Genomic DNA, 21,369 nt, shown 5'->3' on the forward strand with positions numbered 1-21,369 from the left:
TTTTACAGAAATCAGTCAAGTTTAGTGAAGGACAGATCATGGTTTGGGGTTACATTCAGTATGGGGGCGTGTGAGAGATCTGCAGAGTGAATGACAACATCAGCAGCCTGAAGTATCAAGACATTTGTGCTGCCCTTTACATTACAAACCACAGGAGAGGGCAAATTCTTCAGCAGGATAGCGCTCCTTCTCATACTTCAGCCTCCACATCAAAGCTCCTGAAAGCAAAGAAGATCAAGGTGCTCTAGCATTGGCCAGCCCAGTCACCAGACATGAACATTATTGAGCATGTCTTCGGTAAGATGGAGGAGGCAATGTAGATGAATGCAAAGAGTCTTGATGAACTCTGGAGTCCTGCAGGAATGCTTTCTTTGTCATTCCAGATGACTTTATTAATCAGTGATTTGAGTCATTGCAGAGATGTATGGATGCAGTCCTCCAAGCTCATGATGGAGTCAGACACAATATTCATTCTGTTTCCACTTCAGCATGACTTTATATTCTATACTGGACATTATTTCAGTTAAGTGACAAGACTTTTGTCTAAGCAAAGTCAGACCTTACGGTCCTATAATTAAATAATTAAAAATCAAGGCATGATCAGTTTTCATTTTGGTAAAATAAGTGTAATCTAGAGGCCTTTGCCTTTCATATGAGCCACTTCTGATACCAAATGATCAACTATTATTTGTTGTTTCTAAAGCTTGGATAGGCGACAAGACCGTTGTCAGATAGTGTAGACAGACAGACTCTTTTCTAGTCTTTTGAGCGAACACACACATTTGTTTTGTATCAGAGCAGGAACTTTTATTGACTGGTTGAATCAAAGTAATTAGATTGATTAACTTTTAAGTTTCTGCAGCCTCATTTCAGAAGTCTGTCAATGTTTTTGGCTGGTAGATAAAAGGTTTTAGGTTTTAACCCCAATTATTCAAGCACTTGATAGTGATTTAAGCCTGATTTATACTTCTGCGTCAGGTGACCGGCGTAACCCACGGCGCAGGCAACGGGCGGGGCTGTGCATTTATACTTCTGCGCGCTGTCTCTGTCGGTCTGCATTAACACGTCCGAAACGCTAGTTGGCAGTGAGGTGTAAATGTTCCTCTGTGTCGAGTTTCTTCGCTACTTTTTTGCATTTCCTGAACACTTCCGGGATGTACAAGTGGCTCAAACTCGCTCATTTTGAGGCAGTAACCGGCGGACGTGCAACAACTTTAACTATGAGGTAAACACAAAACAAAACTTTCCATCCGGAGCTCCTTCACGAGACTCCACACTTGTAAACAATCGCTCGCGCGGCGTCGCGCCATTCGCGCGCCTCTCGGTCCCGCCCAGACTCGTCAGCGCTACCAAGCCGACCAATCACAGAGCTTATGCTACGCGTCGTTGCGACGTGTAGTTACATTTTTTGAGAGGTGCACGTCAGCGACGGCGATGGCCACGGCGAAGGGCTATGCGTCAGCGCCGTAGCATACGCCGGTGTTTGACGCAGAAGTATAAATCAGGCTTTAGGCCTCAGTAACCACTGTATGGCAGCTTGGACCTTTGCATTTGGAAACAACCTACACAATGACTGAACTTGTTTTTTTGGATGAACTTTTCTTCTTTTAATAATTTATTAGAATTTTTTTCTTCTATTATTATCAAATTTATCATGGTTTAATTCTCAATAATCAATAATTTTCATTAAAAAATTATAATAACAACATTCATTTTCTTGTCAGCTTAGTCCCTTTATTAATCTGGGGTCGCCACAGCGGAATGAACCGCCAACTTATCCAGCATATGTTTTACGCAGTGGACGCCATTCCAGCTGCAACCCATCACTGGGAAACATCCAAACACACTCATTCACACACATACACTATGGACATTTTAGCTTACCCAATTCACCTGTACCATATGTCTTTGGACTGTGGGGTTAACCGGATACCACATGTCTTTGGAATGTGGGTGTAGTCGGAGCACCCGGAGGAAACCCACGCCAACTCGGAGAGAACATGCAAACTCCTCACATAAATGCCAACTGACCCAGCCGTGGCTTGAACCAGCGACCTTCTTGCTGTGGGGTGAACGTGCTACCCACTGCGCCACTGTGCAGCTCTATTATTATTATTGTTACATTTATTATTATTAATAATAATAATAATTATTATTATTATTATTTATTATTATTATTATTATTATTATTATTATTATTATTACTATTAATTGTTTAATAATAATAATAAAATAATAATAAGAAGAAGAATAACAAAAGCAATAAAAAAACAACAATAGCAATAATATTATTAATAATAATTATTATTATTATTATGATAATGATAATATTAATAATAATAATAAATAACAATAGTAATAATAATAATAATAACAATAATAATAATGATAATAATAATAAATAACAATAGCAATAATAATAATGGTGATGGTGATGATAATAATAATAATAATATTAATGATAATAATAATTGTATTAATAATAACAGTAGCAATAATAATAATAATAATAATAATAATAATGATAATAGTAATATTAATGAAAATAAATAACTATAGCAATAATAATAATAATGATGATGATAATAATAATAATAATAATGATAATTAATAACAATAGCAATAATAATAGTAATGATAATAAAAATAATAGTATCAATAATAACAGTAGCAATAATAATAATAATGATAATGATGATAATAATAATATTAATAATGATAATAAATAACAATAGCAGTAATAATAATAACAATAATAATAATAATAATAATAATAATGATGATGATGATGATGATGATGATGAGAGAAAAGGTAAACTGTATGGCAGCTTGGACATCATTCCTGTAGAGTTTCACAGAGAGCTGAACACATTTGGAAATAACTTGCGCAACGACTGACCTCATTGTTTTTTTGGATGAACTTTTCCTCCAAGGTGTTCGGATGCTGGATGGAGACGTGACTGATGTGGTGGAGGCCAAGTCTCTGGGAATCCGGCCAGATTACGTGGACATCTACAGTGCCAGCTGGGGCCCCGACGATGACGGGAAGACGGTGGACGGGCCGGGGCCGCTCGCCAAGCAAGCCTTTGAGCTGGGAATTAAAAAGGTTGTTGTCTGAATCACTTCACGCACAAACACAAGCGCTTTCTCACCAACTAACTGTTCAATTAAGACTTCATTAAAAGCACATTATTTGAGGGGACGTTCAGAGATGATGCACTTTACATGAGGGCTATTAAAGTCTGGATTGTGGGAGCTCAGTCTTAATTTATTTCTTAATTTAATTTCTATTTCTATTTTTAATAAGTTTAACTCAATGAAATTTAAGCACGGTTGCTCAGTGGTTAGCACTGTTGCCTCACAGCAAGAAGGTCGCTGGTTCGGGTCCCGGCTGGGTCAGTTGGCATTTCTGTGTGGAGTTTACATGTTTTCTGTTGTCTTGGCGTGGGTTTCCTCCGGGTGCTCCAGTTACCCCCACAGTCCAAACGCATGCTCTATAGGTGAATTGGATGAACTAAATTGGCCATTGTGTGTGTGTGTGTGTGTGTGTGTGTGTGTGTGTGTGTGTGTGTGTGTGTGTGTGTGTGTGTGTGTGTGTGTGTGTGTGTGTGTGTGTGTGTGTGTGTGTGTGTGTGTGTGTGTGTGTGTGTGTGTGTGTGTGTGTGTGTGTTTGTGTTTGTGTTTGTATGTATGTGTGTGTGTGTGAATGAGTGTGTGAATGAGTGTGTATGGATGCTTCCCAGTAATGGGCTGCAGCTGGAAATGCATCCGCTGCATAAAACATATGCTGGAATAGTTGGCGGTTCATTCCGCTGTGGTAAACCCTGAATAAGGTATTAAGCCATTTAATTAATCAAATTTTTTTTCCTATTCTGATTTTTTTATAGAGATGCTGGACTGGTTAGGATGGTTATTATGGTTTGGATTGTGAGCTTAGTCATATGTCATGATATGAGTCATTTAATATTACTTCAGCAGTTTGTAGGAAATTATTCTCCAGAAATGTGTTACTAAATCCTCCAAATATGTACAATAAAAAAAAATTGTTTTTAAGTATGCATTCAAAAGGTAATATTTATTTATTTATTTCAAATCTGATAGAGGCAGTACTGGTAGTATTAAATCAACTACGGTACCATTTTAAACTGTGGCACCTGAAATAAGCCAAACCGAAAGAAGATTGAAATAAAACAGTCATACATTAGGTGAGTGAGTAAATAATTAAACAAAAAATATTTAAATGTGTAATAAGTAAATAAATAAACAAAATAAGTAAACATATAAATAAGTTAATAAATAACAAATTAGTAAGTCAATAAATAAGTAAGTAACTAAATATGTGAATAAATAAGTACGTAAATAACTAAATATGTAAATAAATATATATGTAAATAAGTAAATTAATAAGTAAATATTTAAATAAGTTAATAGATAAATAAGTGAATTAATTAGTAAATAAATAGCTAAATAAGTAATTAAATCTGATAATAAATAACTAAGTAAATAAATAAATAGTTGCAGCTAGAAAGGCATCCGCTGGATAAAAAATATGCTGGATAAGTTGCTGGGTCATTCCACTGTGGTGACCCCTGATTAATAAAGGGACTAAGCCGAAAAGAAAATGAACGAATAAATGAATAAATACACAAATAAATAAATAAATAAGAAATAATATAATGCAAAATAAGTATCAAATAATAAATGAGTAATTAATTAGTTAATTAGTGAATAAATAAGTAATTAAATGCAAAAATAAGTAAATAAAGACAAATAAATAAGTAAATAAATGAATAAAGTAATAATGAAGAGTAATAATAACTTAAATTAACACAATAAATATTTAATATTTTATAGGCATGAAAAAGAAGGCTTTAAATTAAGTGCTGATATCATTTCTATGTAAGGTTAAAAAGGCTTCTTCCATTGTGTGTGCAGGGCCGCAAGGGTCTGGGCTCCATCTTTGTGTGGGCGTCGGGCAATGGCGGCCGGCAGGGAGATCACTGCTCCTGCGACGGATACACTAACAGCATCTACACCATTTCCATCAGCAGCAGCACCGAAAACGGCAACAAGCCGTGGTACCTGGAGGTCTGTTCCTCCACCCTCGCCACCACATACAGCAGCGGAGAGTTCTACGACCGCAAGATCGTGAGTCACAACGATACATATATTACAGTCAACCAGAGCCAAAAATATATACAGTTGAAGTCAGAATTATTAGCCCTCACCTTTAGTCGCCCATATTTCACACCCATCTCCCACTACCCTCCCATTTTGTTATTTCTACCAGGAAACTCTCGTAATTTGTATGGTCCAATCTAGTTATAAAATTAAAATAAAATCTAATTAATTTTCAAGTTTGTCAAGTTGCCAGATCTTGTATGAAGATCATCAGCTCACACAATTGATGAAATATTCAAATCTCAAAGCAACATGCGTTACAGCCCAGTTGATTTCTGTGTCGGTAGATGCGGGATTTGAACCGCATTGGTAGCAACAACAGTAGTGGTAGACAAACATATGAATAATTTAATATGTACTGAATACGTATGGTCAACCGTGCTTTACTTCAGTAGTAATATTAAGTAGGTAATATTAATGATACAAATATTAAAAAAGCAAAAATAATAGATATTCTCACTACCTCATGTTTTCGATGTCATACCCTCCAGCATTAAGACCAGTGATACAGTGGTTGCCTAGTAGCATAAAAAGCACAGTGCAATGTCTTTTGTTGACAGTAGTAAGGAGCAGTGCTCTGTGCTTTTTATGTTACTAGGCAACCAGATGATTTCTGTGCAGTTGGTAGATGTGGGATTTGAACGGCGGTGGTAGCAAGGTCAGTAAGAGTAGGCAAACGTAAATAATTGAATATGAATGTTTGAGTTCCTTCGTTCCTGACTTTAGTTGTATTAAATAATAATATTAAAAAAGCAACAAAAAAAAAGAATTTTACCTCACATTTTCTATGCCGTGTGCTCCAGTAGTAAGACCAGTGATAGAGTGGTTGCTTAGTAACATAAAAAGCACAGTGCACTGTATTTTGTTGACAGTAGTAAGGAGCATTGTGCTGTGCTTTTGATGTTAATAGGTAATCAGTTGATTTCTGTGCAGTTGGTAGATGCGGGATTTAAACGGAGGTGGTAGCAATGTCAGTAAGATTAGACAAACGTGTGAATAATTGAATATAAATAATTTCATGTCTGACTTTAGTAATATTAAATAAATAAAAACAATGATAACAAAATAAAAAAATAAGATGAATTCTTACTACTTTGCCTTTTCGATGTCATGTGCTCCAGCATTAAGACCAGTGATACAGTGGTTGCCTAGTAACATAAAAAGCACAGCGCACTGTCTTTTGTTGACAGTAGTAAAGAGCAGTGTGCTGTGCTTTTTATGTTACTTGGCAACCAGTTGATTTCTGTGCAGTTGGTAGATGCGGGATTTAAACAGCGGTGGTAGCAAAATCAGTAGTAGACAAACTATGAATAATTGAATTTGAATATGTATGAATAATTTTAAGCCTGACTTTAGTAGTAATATTAAATAATAATGATAGTAATATTAATAAAAGCAAAAAACAAAAACAAAACAAAAAAAAACAGATTAATTCTAACTACCTCACGTTTTTTATGTCATGCAGTCTCGTATTAGCATCATTAATAAAGTGGTTGCCTAGTAACATAAAAAGCACAGTGAACTGCATTTTGTTGACACTAGTATAGAGCAGTTTATGTTTCCAGATAACCAGTTGAATTGGTAGCAATGTCAGTAAGAGTAGGCAAGCATTTGGATAATTGAATATGAATATGTATGAATAATTGTGTGCCTGAATTAAGTAATATTATTAAAGTAAGTAATCATAATAAGTAATAATAATAATAAACAATTGATGAATTCTGACTACTTTGCGTTTTCGATTACATGCACTCTGGCATTAAGACCAGTGACACAGTGGTTGCCTAGTAACATAAAATGCACAGCACATTTTTGTCTTTGTAAATAGCAGTGCACTGTGCTTTTTATGTTACTAGGCAACCACTGTATCACTGGTCTTAATGCTGGAGCGCATGACATCAAGAATGCGGGGTAGTGAGAATTCATCTATTTTTTTGCTTAGTCTTGCATTTTCAGAACTGGACATACATTTGGTGTGATTGACCTCGCTTGCAAAATTGTTTGGGACTGTATTTTGCATGAGGCTCCGGGGGTTATAAGAAGCATGAAACTGTAGTGTGTGTTTACCCAGTGCTCATACTCATGGATGTCACCACAAAAAACTACATTAATGTTCTACCAGATGTGCAGACTGTATATTACAATGCTTCTGTGTCCTCAATCAAACCCAGTTCAGATGCACTGGAGGAGATTGAGCTTTTCTGTTTCACAAGAGCAAGAAAAAAACGACTTTTTTCCCGTAAATGACCCCTATAAGGATGAATCTCTGTCATCTCCTCAACCTTTGTCCTCGTTGTCTTACATGTGCTCTCTGATTTATGAGGTCATTTCCTTTTGATGAAAAATATTGTGTCCCACAGTTCATCTCTATTATTACTGACATCTGCCTCTCTCTCTCTCTCTTTCTCTCTCTCTCTCTCTCTCTCTCTCTCTCTCTCTCTCTCTCTCTCTCTCTCTCTCTCGCTCTCTCTATCTCTCTCTTTCTTTCTTTTTTCAGTTTTTCTTTCCTCTTTTTTGTGTAACCTTCAGTATTAAAGTGAGCTTTTAGGCAATGGACAGGAATGACATGGACCCGTTGTTTCTTTCATTCAATTAACTTTCAATTCATCTTAATTTCTATAGCGCTTATACAATGTAGATTGTGTCTAAGCAGCTTAACATAGAAGTTTTAGTAGATTGAAACCGTGTCAGTCTAGTTTTCAGAGTTGAAGTTCAGTTTTAATTCAGTTCAGTGTGGTTTAATTCACTGCTGAAGTCCAAACACTGAAGAACAAATCCATCGATGCACAGCTCCATAAGTTTCAAACCAAGCAAGCCAGTGACGAGGAACAAAACTTTGTTTGTTTGTTCATCGTTCATTAATTTGTTCGTTCCTTTGTTCTTTTCTTCCTTTGTTCTTTCCTTTGTTTGTTCCTTTGTTTGTTTCTTTGTTCGTTCCTTCATTCGTTCCTTCGTTTGTTCCTTCGTTTGTTCATTTGTCCGTTTCTTTCTTCATTCTTTCCTTCGTTTGTTTGATCGTTCATTCGTATTATAATTTAATTTTTAGTACAGTTTATTTATACATGTATGTCAAGTAAAAGGGTAAGCAAACCCTCAGCCATAACTAAGCTAGCATAAAAAGCATATATATATATATATATATATATATATATATATATATATATATATATATATATATATATATATATATATATATTTATTTATTTATTTACTTATTTATTTATTTATTTATACAAAATACAATTTGTCTGTGCAGCCTTTTAATGTTAACTTGATTTCTTTTATATTACTTGAATATTTCATTATTATCATTTAATATTATTATTGTAATATTAGTCATGTCAAAGTGAGAGGAGCTATAGGAGACTAAGAGATTTTTTAATGTAATTTTAAGTTAATTTAATTTTATTTAATAAAAAATTTTTTATTTAATTTTATTGAATTTTTGTAATTTAAATTTTTAATTGAATTTAATTTTACATTTATCTTTTATTTTAAGTTTATTTTTTAATTTTATATGTAATTATTAATTTTATATTTATTTAATTTCATTTTATTTTTAATCCAAAATTGCTGAACGCCAAAATGTATTTACTAATTTATTTAGCTTGATTTATTTTATATTACTTGAATATTTTATCATTACTATTTATTATTATTATTATTTTATTGTTAGTTATGAGAAAGTGGGAGGAGGTAAAGGAGACTGTTATTAAATATTAAATGTAATTTAATTTTTATACAATTTTACTTTATTTAATTAATTTTAATTTAATTTGATATTTATTTTATATGTATTTATTTATCTTACATGTATTTATTAATTTTATATCCGTTTAAAATCTTAGATAAAGCATCAAAAAAGAATGGCAAAAATCCTCAAATTTCGGGCTCAAAAAAAAAAAACATGCACATGATCATCATATGTTTACAAATAACATCCACACCTAGAAATATCTTACTTAAGAGTTTGTGCCATTACATGTAGAAGCATTCTGATGTATTTGTGCCTTGATGATGATCATGATGAAATGAGTGCGAAATCCTGACGCTGGAGGACAGATCTGTCATCTTTTGTCAGTCCAGAAATGCAGCTGTCAATGAATTTTAATGGAGATCTGCCAAAACTCAGACTTCTTCTATTGAAGCTTTCAGATGCGGCTAATACAGCTAACACAATGTTGTTTTTTATGGCTCATTCTATAAATACCTATTGATAAAAATGTAGAAAAACCAGGGCTGAATGTTGAGTCTGGCTTGCATACGTAAGGGGAAAATCACCGTCAGGAAGATGAGGAGAATTTGTGTCATTTTATTGTGTGTGTGTGTTGTGTGTTGTGTGTTGTGTGTGTGTGTGTGTTTTCTTTTCCAGCAGAGCAGATTAGGAGGTTCATCTTTAGAGTGAATACTGTGGGGTTTGGTTTGTATTTTTGTGGGCTTAAGAGCTGATTTAAACACACATGACAGGTTTATCTTTCGTTTCACGCACACTATTAGGTTTAGTGTTAGAAATATGGTGATTCATATGTTCTTATGTAAAAATTAGAGCACGAAAACCAGTTTTAAAGAGGACCTATTACACAAAAATCACTTTTATAAGGGGTTTAAACACAGTTGTGTGGGAACAGTGTGTCAATATAGTCCACTTCTAATAGTAAACATTTATCAATTCTGGTTTTTATAATCACACTTGATAAAATCAGCCTGCAGAAACACTTTGATTGACATTCTCCATTTGTATGTATCATCAGAGGGGGAAAGCCCCACCCACTAGTAACCATATCTCCTTCATTAGCATATGACGTTAGTCTTGTTTTTGAATCTGCAACAATGCTGACACACAGTGGTGTTAAGAGTACTGAAAAATCCTACTTTAGGTAAAGTACCATTAACTGCCTAAAGTGTAGTGCAAATATTACTCAAAGTATAAGTAAAAAGTTGACCTCAAAAGTACTCGAGTAATGAGTAGTGAGTATTATGCTGTAAAAAGCTGATGCCTTTACATGTAACTTGTGGATGTGTGTGTAAACGTAACATTCTGTAGTGCATTTAGTTATTGCCCAGCAGGGACACAACATCATCATACGTTACTATTAGGTTAGATTTAGGTTGTGATGTCAGGTGACCAAAATTCAATGTCTAGCCAGCGTCTAAGCCAGGGGTGGGCAAACTACGGCCCGCGGGCCATATGCGGCGTGCTGACACTTTCATCCAGCCCGCAAGGGAGTTTTTAAAATGCTGCTTCTGAGTAACGGTTTGGTTTCAGAACTAGTAAATTAAAGATGCAATACAAGTGAACGCCATGTGATGGCAGTATTGCACGCGGTACAGTTAGAACCAGTAGAATGGACTCTTCGCTAAGCTCCACCAAGCTTTCGTGCCTGGCACGGCTTTTTCAATGTGTTTGCGCCGGTGTCAGACATTGCCAGGGATATAGTTAGTCATTTTTGGCGAACAGTTGAGATATCTGAGAAAGCCAGACATAAAAGGACTGCAGTATGCATTGCAGGAGTATATTCAAGGCATAATAGGCAACCGATTAGAGAATAAATCAATCAAAATTGAATTTGGTTTTGTTCTGTTGGTTTGTAATATCAAATATTCGTAGCTTGAAACAGATGGAAATATAAAGTTCAGTAAAGTCAGCAACAGATTCACAGATTAGTATTTTCCGGATCAATAACTCATGTCATTATGATCTATTCGCTATTAGTATGACTAAGTTACTAAAGTTATGGCAAAGGCTTGAACGGAGCATTACTCACAATTAGGGTTGTAACAATATACCGGTATGACGGTCTACCACGATTTGAACGTGCACGATTATCATACCATGAACAATTGCATATCAACGGTTTTAACCCTTAAAGACCGAGACAGCCGCCCGCGGCTAAAAATAAGTATTGCTTTTAAATGTTTAATAACTTTTGGTCCGCTGATCCGATTCATACAATTCAAAGATTGGCATAAAGAAGAGAATCTCAGCTTTCCAGTGCTGTATCACATAACATTTGTGGACTTTCAGAGGCTCCGGAATCAGTGCGGTTACGTCATCAAAATTTGACAACGCTTATTTGACAAAGAAACGCTCGTCACTGTGTCTCCTGCAAACCAGACATGATACATTGATGCATTGTCCCTCCTCCATGCCCAGATTGGTTCAAACTCGCTATATCACAACCAATAAGCATAGGTTTCGCTTTTGTTTGTGGACCAAACAATGAGCTTTTTGAACAACACGGAATGAGAGATAGGCATACATTTCTGCGTGGCTAAATAAAACGCAAAAAAAAAAATTTTGCATGAAATGATTCTCATACTAAGTACTTTTGCATGCACAGCAGCACAGAAACATGACAAAACAGTGACACAGCAAAGACGAACTGCTGCTCTTGCTGTTTTCAAAAGACGCAAATGAAGGTGCAGCTGTTTGTCTGCATTGCAGACAACCAAATCCAAATCCACAGACAACCATATCCTTGCTGGCACATAAAACCTAAGGATGTTCCATATTGAATCTAGTTTCGTTATGTAACTATTTATAGTATAGTAAATATTTATATCTATTTTTTTTACTGAGGATTTGCACCATGTTTATTTGGACTTTATTTGGACTTTGACACATTATTTATTATTTTCTTATTTTTTATTTGTTCATTGTAAGTGGTGTTGTTTATAGTAACTAAAAATATGTTATTTGGAAAAAGTCAAATTTGCTTCACTGTTCTATTATTTTGTAACATTTGTAACATACCGTATACCGCGAAACCGTCAAACCGTGGTATTGTTTTAGACGATTATCATACCGTAAAAAATTCATACCGTTACAACCCTACTCACAATATCGAGCAAAAAAAAAAGGAATAAGACAGCTTTAAAACATAACCAGCTTTGTGTTTTTGTAGGAAACACAGTTTAGATCTGTTTAGGTTAAGAGCTGTGTGAGTTATTGCCGTCTGTCTATCACTGAATGTGTCAGGAAAATCAAAACAAAACCAACTTGGCTCCGGTTCTTTAGCGCCCCTCACAGCTTGATCCACGCTGGCATTTCTCCTCTTGGGTTTTAGGTTTTGAAAAGGGAAAAAATTCCACCATCCTGTCCAAACTTTAAGGATACCGGGTATCAGATTTGCACGATCCATATGCACTCGCTCGAAAGCTTGACAGAGCCCCTGCGCGTAGCTACAGTTGCTAAGCCACGATTGGTGGGAGGCGCTTTTTGGGTGTGGCTTAGCGAAGGGTCAATTAGAACACACTCGGATGTTAAAATGCACTCAACTGTTACTGACTGAAAATGAGTCAGGCAGAGAAAAATTTGCTCTGAATGTCGTGTGTTTAAGAGAGAACTTTAAGCTTAACAAAGAGGATGGATGGACGGACGGACGGACGGACGGACGGACGGACAGACAGACAGATAGATAGATAGATAGATAGAGAGGCAGGCAGGCAGGCAGGCATTAAATCTCCTTTGCATGTTTGGATGGAAACATAGCTATTGTGTTCAGATCATGTAGATGTCCAGCAGGGTCTTGTTTATTTCCTTTAAAGCACACATTGTAGGAGAGCATGTGTCTCTTATCTGAGCATCTTCTCCAGGACGCCATTGGTGCCACTGACCCCATTCATGTTTGTTCTTTAGAGAAACGCCAGTGTAATCAAGCTGATGTTTGATTGAAGACACACTTGAGCGCTCGCTCTCTCTCTGTGTGTGACCCGCTGTTTCCCAGAAAACCAGAATATTTACTGAGCACTTTGCTCAAAAAACGCTTATCTCAGGAGAGCGTTGCTTTAGACAATGCGTTTTAAATGCGTTATCCTTTTTGTAAAGTCCACTTTATTTCATCGTTATTCATCTTCATTTTAAAGTTGCTGTTGCTGCTTTTATTTAGAACACGACTTAAATCAGCCTTTAGGATCGATAGTCAGTCACACTCAAGTTAATCTGGCAACCTGCCCTGTCGTGGATTCGTCAGAGAAGGAGCCGAGTGAAAATATGTTTTAATCCAGGAGTGCAATACCTAGTTCAACCACTGGGTGTCAAACTTACATACTGCACCTTTAAACCACCTGTAGAAAACACACTCTTTCATCTCTCTAACACTTTCTCAGACACTTTCTTACATTCACTTCATATCTCTATAAAAACATTTGGCTTTTTTAAATGTTCCTCACACAGGTGAGTGGGCTTGACAAACCACCTGTAGAAAACACACTCTTTCATCTCGCTGACACTTTCCCAGACACTTGACCCAGTTTGAAGAAGACATTTTCTCACAATCACTTTATAAGTCTATAAAAAAAGTTTTGTAATTCTGAGCATGCCTCACACTGGTGAGTTGGTTTGACAAACCACCTGTAGAAACACTCTGCTCTCCATATGCACCAGACACTCCATCTTACAAGGACTCAATAATGAAAGCAATGTTTACTTGTGAATGTAGCACACAATCATGCTGCATCGCTTGCTTTTTATTTATTACAATTTTTTTGCACAATATTGTTCTGCCTTATGTAAAAGTAGAATTTACTGAACATAAAAATTCCTCTTCGTTTAAGAATTGTCGTTATGTATTCGGTCTTAAAATAAGTCAAAGCATTTAACCTTAATTCAAGATTATCATGTGAATTAAATCAAGATCTCACATACATGCGTATCATCCACGATATTTAATTTAAATAAGGATTTGACAGTAGTTTGTGAAAAATTATTATTTGTGCTTCTCAAAATATACATAACAAAACAGTTTAGTCACTAAAGATCAAGAATAAGTGTGATTAAGGCTTTTTCTACATTTTTAATAAGTTACTACAGCTAAAATAAAGTCTTAAAATTTAAGGCTGGTCTTGAATTAGGTCTCTAAATGGACTTAAACAAAATTTGGGGGTAAAACACTTAACTTTAAGCTTAAAGGAGATGGATGGATGGATGGATGGATGGATGGATAAATATTTTAAAACATTTGATGGATGGATGGAAGGATAGATAGATAGATAGATAGATAGATAGATAGATAGATAGATAGATAGATAGATAGATAGATAGATAGATAGATAGATAGATAGATAGATAGATAGATAGATAGATAGATAGACGGACGGACGGACGGACGGACGGACGGAGGGACGGACGGACGGACGGACGGATAAATATTTTAAAACTAGATAGATAGATAGATAGATAGATAGATAGATAGATAGATAGATAGATAGATAGATAGATAGACGGACGGACGGACGGACGGACGGACGGATGGATGGATGGATAAATAGATAGAGAAGATCTTAAAACACGCATATGATTCTTACACCATCTGATCTTGTGTAGTATTTCTGCAGACACTGTTAAAAAATATGACCAATTATTCCTGACAGCATGGGTGTTTAGTTCATTGTAACTTACTAAACTAAGTTAATCATGTTCTAACTTAATTTTATAAGTTATGCAAGCTGTTTTAAGTCGGTTTAATCTAATATAAGTTCATTGGACTCATAAGGTTAATTTGATTCAGCTGTAGAAATAGGCTTGTACAGTGTAGGAATAAGCTTGTAACTCTTATTAACTGAGAGATGGAGTTTCGCAGTGTGAGATGTTCTGTGTTTTCATGTCAGACTCATGCCTGGTGATTTCTCTGAGGTTGTTTACTGTGTATTTGTTCTGTGTTTCTGGTATCAGGTGACCACAGATCTGCGTCAGAGATGCACTGATGGACACACGGGCACTTCAGTTTCTGCACCGATGGTGGCCGGAGTCATCGCTCTCGCCCTGGAGGCAAAGTGAGTTTCACTTGCATTTGTAGAAAACTGCATCACCTTTAAATATTTGCATTTGATTTCAAACTCCTTTTTTATCCATTGCTCTAAAGAAACTGTCCATTCTGATCTGAACACCAATCCATTATTCCATCCATATCTTCATCTATTCTAAATTCTATCCATCATTCTTTATCCAGCTACACTGTCCAATCCATTCCACACCCAAACCTGTCAAACATTGGATATCCATCCATCCATCCAGTCATCCAGTCATTCCTTCCGTCCATTCATTCATTCATTCATTCATTCATTAATTATTCCATCCATCTCACTCGTTCATCCACACTTACCCAGTCTATCAAACCATCCATCCATCCATCCTTTGCGTCTATCCATCCATCCATCCATCCATCCATCCATCCATCCATCCATCCATCCATCATTCATTCATTGTTACATCCATCCATAGCTATATCTATCTATCCATTGTTCCATTCATCGTTTCATCCATCCACTTATTTGTTACATCTATCCATCTATTATTACATCCATCCAACGTTAGCTCTATCCATCACTCCTCTCTTCCATTGTTCCATCATTTCATCCATCCCGTTTCATCCATCAATCATTCTATTGGTCCATCCACTGTTCCATCCATCCACCGTTATCTCCATCCTATCGTCCCATCCATCTATTGTTATTTCCATTCATCACTTCACTTTTCCATTGGTCCATCCAATCCATCATTACATTCATCTATTGTTACCACCATCCATTTACAGTTACATTGTTCAATCCATCCCTCCATCCATCCATCCATCCATCCATCATTACATCTATTCTTCCATCTATCCACATATCCACCCATTGTTCCATCCATCCATCCATCCATCCATCCATCCATCCATCCATCCATCCATCGTTACCTCCATCCATTGCTCAACAGTTACATGCATGCATGCATCCATCCATCCTTCCATCCATTCATCCATCCACTGTTACATCCATCGTCCATCCATCCGTCCAGCCGTCCATCCATCATAACATCCAAACTTCCAACATTAAATCCATTCATTGTTACATCCAATCATCCCTCCATCCATCTATCCATTGTTACATCCATCATTACATCCATCCTTCCAACATTAAATCCATTCATTGTTACATACAACCATCCCTCCATCCATCTATCTATTGTTACATCCATTCATCCATTCATCTATCCATCGTTACATCCACCAATCATTACTTTCATTCATCGGTCCATCCATCCGTCCATCCCTACATCTATCCATCATCCATCAGTACTTACATCATCCATCCATCCATCCATCCATTGTTACATCCTACCATTCATCCATCCATCTGTCCATTGTTACATCCATCCATTGTTACATCCTACCATTCATCCATCCATCTGTCCATTGTTACATCCATCCATCTATCCATCGTTCCATCTGTACTATCTGTACTATCTATCTATCCGTTACATCTGTACTATCTGTCGTTCCATCCATCCATTGTTTCATTGTTACATCCATCTATCTATCCATCGTTCCATCCATGTATCCATCGTTCCATCCATGTATCCATCATTACATCCATCTATCTATCCATCGGTATATCCATCTATCTATCCATCGTTACATCCACTCATCCTTTTTTTCTTAGTTACACCTATCCATCGATCCATCAATCCATCGTTCCATCCACCCTGTGTTTCATCCATCCACTATTATATCCATCCGTCCATCCATCCATGCGTCCAGCCATCCAGCCAGATGTCCATCGTTACATCCATCCCTCCTTCCAACGTTAAATCCAATTATTGTTACATCCAACCACCCCTCCATCCATCTATCCATTGCTCCATCCATCCATTGATCTATCCATCGTTACATCCACCTATCCATTGTTTCATGATTACATCCATCCATCTTTACTTTCATCTATCTGTCCGTCCGTCCATCCATCCATCCATCCATCCAACCATCCATCCAACCATCCATCCATTCATTCATCCATCCATCCATCCATCCATCAGTACATCCATCTATCCATTGTTACATTCCACCATCCATCCATTCATCTATCCATTTTTACATCTGTCAATTGTTACATCCATCCATTGTTACATCCAACCATCTATCCATCCATCTATCCGTCGTTACATCCATCCATCCATTGTCCCATTGTTACATCCATCTATCCATCCTTACATCCACCTATCCATTGTTCCATCATTGCATCAATCTATCTATTCATTATTACATCCATCTATCTATCCATCTATCCTTAGTTCCATCATTACATCCATCTATCTATCCATCGTTACATCCACCCATCCATTAATCCATCGTTCCATCCATCCATCATTAGATCCACCCATCCATTGTTCCGTCATTACATCCATTGTTACTTTCATCAATCCGTTGTTGCATCCGTTCATCTATCATGTTCCATTCATTCAATCCACATGATCGATCTATCCATCCACACTTTTATTCCATTTCCTTCAGTCTCTCCTGTGTGTGTGTGTGTTTGTGTACTTAAATCCAATTTACATTAACATTTATCTGACAACACTTTGGTTTAAGTACCTACCTATAATTGTATCTTAAAATAAAGTGTGACTTTAAAGCTTGAGCAAGCGTGCTGCTCTTTTGAACGCCCTGTGATCCTACTTATTACTTCCTATGTTTGTCTGTGCATAAGACTCTCAGAACAATAACAGCTGAAGTGAATAGACACCTGAAACTAAACAACTATTACAGTAAATGAAGGAGCATCTACGAACTGTACAAGCCTCTCAGAAGGAAAGCAGAACAACACAGTCTAAATTTAATCATAATGAAACATCTGCTGTTCTGGAGAGGACTGTACATTTCAACAGAGCAATAAAGCTGGAAAGGCTTCTGAAATGTTGTCTGTTCTTTTCCCCATTTCATCTTTCAGTCCTCTGATAACCTGGAGAGATGTTCAGCATCTGCTGGTCAAGACGTCCAGACAGGCTCATCTGAAAGCCAATGACTGGAAGACCAATGCAGCCGGACACAAAGGTGAAGATACTGCTTTAACGCTCCAATGTCTAGTTTAATTTTACATGCTAAATATATGATGCACATACAGATGAAGACAAAATTATTCTCCCTCCTGTGAAACTTGAAGTCTTTTTTTAAGCGACTATTAATGGGGCAAAGGCATTTTTTCCACAGTAAAATTTCTTGTTTTATTTTGTTTTTTTCCTGGATAAAAGCATATTTTATTTAATTTGGCTGGGTAATACTTAATTTAATACTTTAAAAAAATATTTATTTATTTTATTTATTTATTTTATTAATTTATTTATTTATTTATTGAATTAAATTAAATTTAAATAAATAATTAAATTAAATTGTTTTATTTAAATTAAATTAAATTATTTGATTTAGTTATTAAATTTAATTACATTTTTAACTGAATTTAATTTAATTCAATAAATTAATTAATAAATTAAAAACTAAATAATTAAATAAACAAATCTGTTTTAAAAGTATTAATCTGCAAAGACCGTTATTTGCTTCTTAAAAAAAAAAGAAAAAAGAAGAAAAATATATATATATATATATATATATATATATATATATATATATATATATATATATATATATATATATATATATATATATATATATTAATATATATTTATAAAAAAAAATTCTTAAAGAAGCAAATAACAGCCTTTGAACTTTGTTTAATAACTTGCAAAATAACTAGTAAAATATTCTGCACTGTCATCATGACAAAGACGAAAGAAAAAGTTATTAGAAATTGGTTTTTAAAAATATTATGTTTAAAATGTGTTGAAAAGTCGACACAAAAAGCCTAGCGGTTAAGTGTGCCAACATATAGCACCATGGAGCTCACGGCGACCCAAGTTCGATTCCCGATTTAAGGTCCTATGTTGATCCTTACCCTCCCTCTGCTCCCAGTGCTTTCCTGTCTGACCTGCACTATCCTATCCTTATAAAAATGTGAAAAAACAACTAAAATAAGTGTTGAAAATGTTATTCCAATTTCACAGGAGGACTAAAAACTTTATTTTTATTATTACTCTTTTTAATAAATACATCATCAATCAGTGTTGTTGGTTGTTTGAGAGAAATTAGTTAAATAGCATTTTTTTTCCTTTGTCTTCTTTTTTATGTCTTTTTAGTGTTACAGATTTTATTAATGTAAACATGAAACGTTTTCATTCTGAACTGTACATTTTAAAAATATGTCAAAGAATAAGTAATGATACTGCATTTGTATTTAGTTACTAAAAACTTATCGTGACAAATGGGTACAACACAGGAGTTAGAAAGGTACAAGTATAAAAGTTTTAAATGACAATTGATGAGTATTTTTTGGCTGCCTTTTGATACTTAAATACACTCCCTGACAAAAGTCTGGTCATGGATGTCAGTTGTAAGAGCAACAGATAATAACTTGACTTCTAGTTGATCATTTGGAAAAGTGGCAGAAGGTCACTTGATGAATATCCTGATGAATCATCTGTTGAGCTGCATCCCAATCATCACAAATACTGCAGAAGACCAACTGGAACCCACATGGACCCAAGATTTTCACAGAAGTCAGTCAAGTTTGGTGAAGGAAAAATCATGGTTTGGGGTTACATTCAGTATGGGGGCGTGCGAGAGGTCTGTAGAGTGTACGACAACATTAAATGCCTGAGGTATCAAGACATTTGAGCTGCTCATTACATTACAAACCACAGGAGAGGGCAAATTCTCCAGCAGGATAGCGCTCCTTCTCATATGCTCCACATCAAAGTTCCTGAAAGCAAAGAAGGTCAAGGTGCTCCAGGATTGGCCAGCCCAGTCACCAGACATGAACATTATTGAGCATGGTGGGGTAAGATGAAGAAGGAGGTATTGAAGATGAATCCAAAAAATCTTGATGAGCTCTGGGAGTCCTGCAAGAAAGCTTTCTTTGCCATTCCAGATGACTTTATTAAATAGATTTGAGTCATTGCAGATGTATGGATGCAGTCCTCCAAGCTCATGATGGAGTCAGACAATATTCATTCAGTTTCCACTGCAGCATGACTTTATATTCTATACTGGACATTATTTCTGTTAAGTGACACGACTTTTGTCTGAGCAAAGTCAGACTTTAATGTCCTAATTAAATAATTAGAAATCAAGGCATGATCATGTTTTATTTTGGTCAAAAAAGCGTAATCTAGAGGCCTTTGCCTTTCATATGAGCCACTTCTGATACCAAGTGATCAACTAGATCCAATGATCCAAAACTTGGATAGGTGACAAGACTTTTGTCAGACAGTCTAGAGTTTTTAATATGTTAATATTTTTATTTTTTTTCCCGTTGGGCTTAATTTTAGAGAAAATATCTTAATGAATATTACACTTATTTCCACCTAATATTACATTTCTTTCTTTCCTTGTATATGTATAATCATAGATGTCATAAAACTGTCAACATTTATGATAAAATCAAGAACAAAAATTAGATTTTATCATTGAAAATGGTTGATCTCATGTGCTCTGTGCAGTTAATTACTTGTAATAATTTCAGCAATATTCAGTATCTGCACTGACGTCAACATCAACATCAAAACCTTAAATTAGTCACGCTGTAAATGTAATTAAACATTGTGAATGAATAAAGGAAGTCGTATTTCAGTCTAGATATTCAGCTTAGATTATTTGTGATGGCAGTGTTCATTCTGTGTGTGTTTGCGTGTGTATTTGTGTTTGTGTGTGTGTAGTCAGTCATCTCTATGGCTTTGGTTTGGTGGATGCGGAGGCAATGGTGGTGGAGGCCAAAAAGTGGAGAAACGTCCCTGCTCAGCACATCTGCAGCAAAACCTCGGACCGCCGGACACGGTGAGCACAATCCCACTTTGGTACTTTTCAGTTTTGTGTTTTTGTTGTTGTTCTGTTCAAGTATGATAACACACAGAAGAAGAGATATCCATTCAGTCCACATTTGCTGCCCGAGAGCCCATTTTATTTGAATAAACTGAGTTCTCCATCTCAAGCTGTTTCCATCCACCTATTTTAATGAGCGTTTTGGATAAGCGCATTAATATCAGTTGATGGAAACGCCATAATAGTCATACATTTTGAAAATGCGCATGTTTTAAAAAAAAAAGTCGGATAAACTTTTTATTCGATTAGAAAAGATGCACATAAACTACAATGGAAACACTTTTATCGAACAAATTCCAGTATGTGCATTAAAAATGGTCATGTGATTTTGTTATAAGAGATCATGTGATGATAGAAATGTGTGTAAATGGACAAACCAGAAGGCTGAGCACACTATAAAACATCTGAACTGTTGTTTTGGTCATTCTAAAGCACCTTAACCGTTTCAGTATTAGTGTTATTATATTATTAATCACCTCCAGAAATTGTTAAGAGCGTC

General features: G+C 35.7%; 1 protein-coding gene across 50 annotated transcripts in view; it reads left to right on the forward strand.

Moving 5' to 3' along the window:
* Positions 1 to 21,369, forward strand: part of pcsk6 (proprotein convertase subtilisin/kexin type 6) — an 884,625-nt gene that overhangs the window by 75,127 nt on the left and 788,129 nt on the right. For 49 of the 50 annotated variants that reach the window (XR_015495133.1, XR_015495090.1, XR_015495092.1 and 46 more), the window contains exons 7-11: positions 2,934 to 3,106; positions 4,936 to 5,148; positions 14,855 to 14,955; positions 17,890 to 17,993; positions 20,708 to 20,825. Coding sequence is in view for 3 of the 50 variants with exons in the window: in XM_087260238.1 (XP_087116364.1) it covers positions 2,934 to 3,106; positions 4,936 to 5,148; positions 14,855 to 14,955; positions 17,890 to 17,993; positions 20,708 to 20,825 (709 nt within the window). In the remaining 47 variants the exon portion in view is untranslated. Of the gene's footprint in view, positions 1 to 2,933; positions 3,107 to 4,935; positions 5,149 to 14,854; positions 14,956 to 17,889; positions 17,994 to 20,707; positions 20,846 to 21,369 lie in introns of all 50 variants that reach the window. The other variant, XR_015495136.1, reaches the window with a different exon arrangement.

This window comes from Danio rerio, chromosome 7 (assembly GCF_052040795.2).
Source record: "Danio rerio strain M-AB ecotype USA chromosome 7, GRCz13ab, whole genome shotgun sequence".
NCBI lineage: Eukaryota > Metazoa > Chordata > Actinopteri > Cypriniformes > Danionidae > Danio > Danio rerio.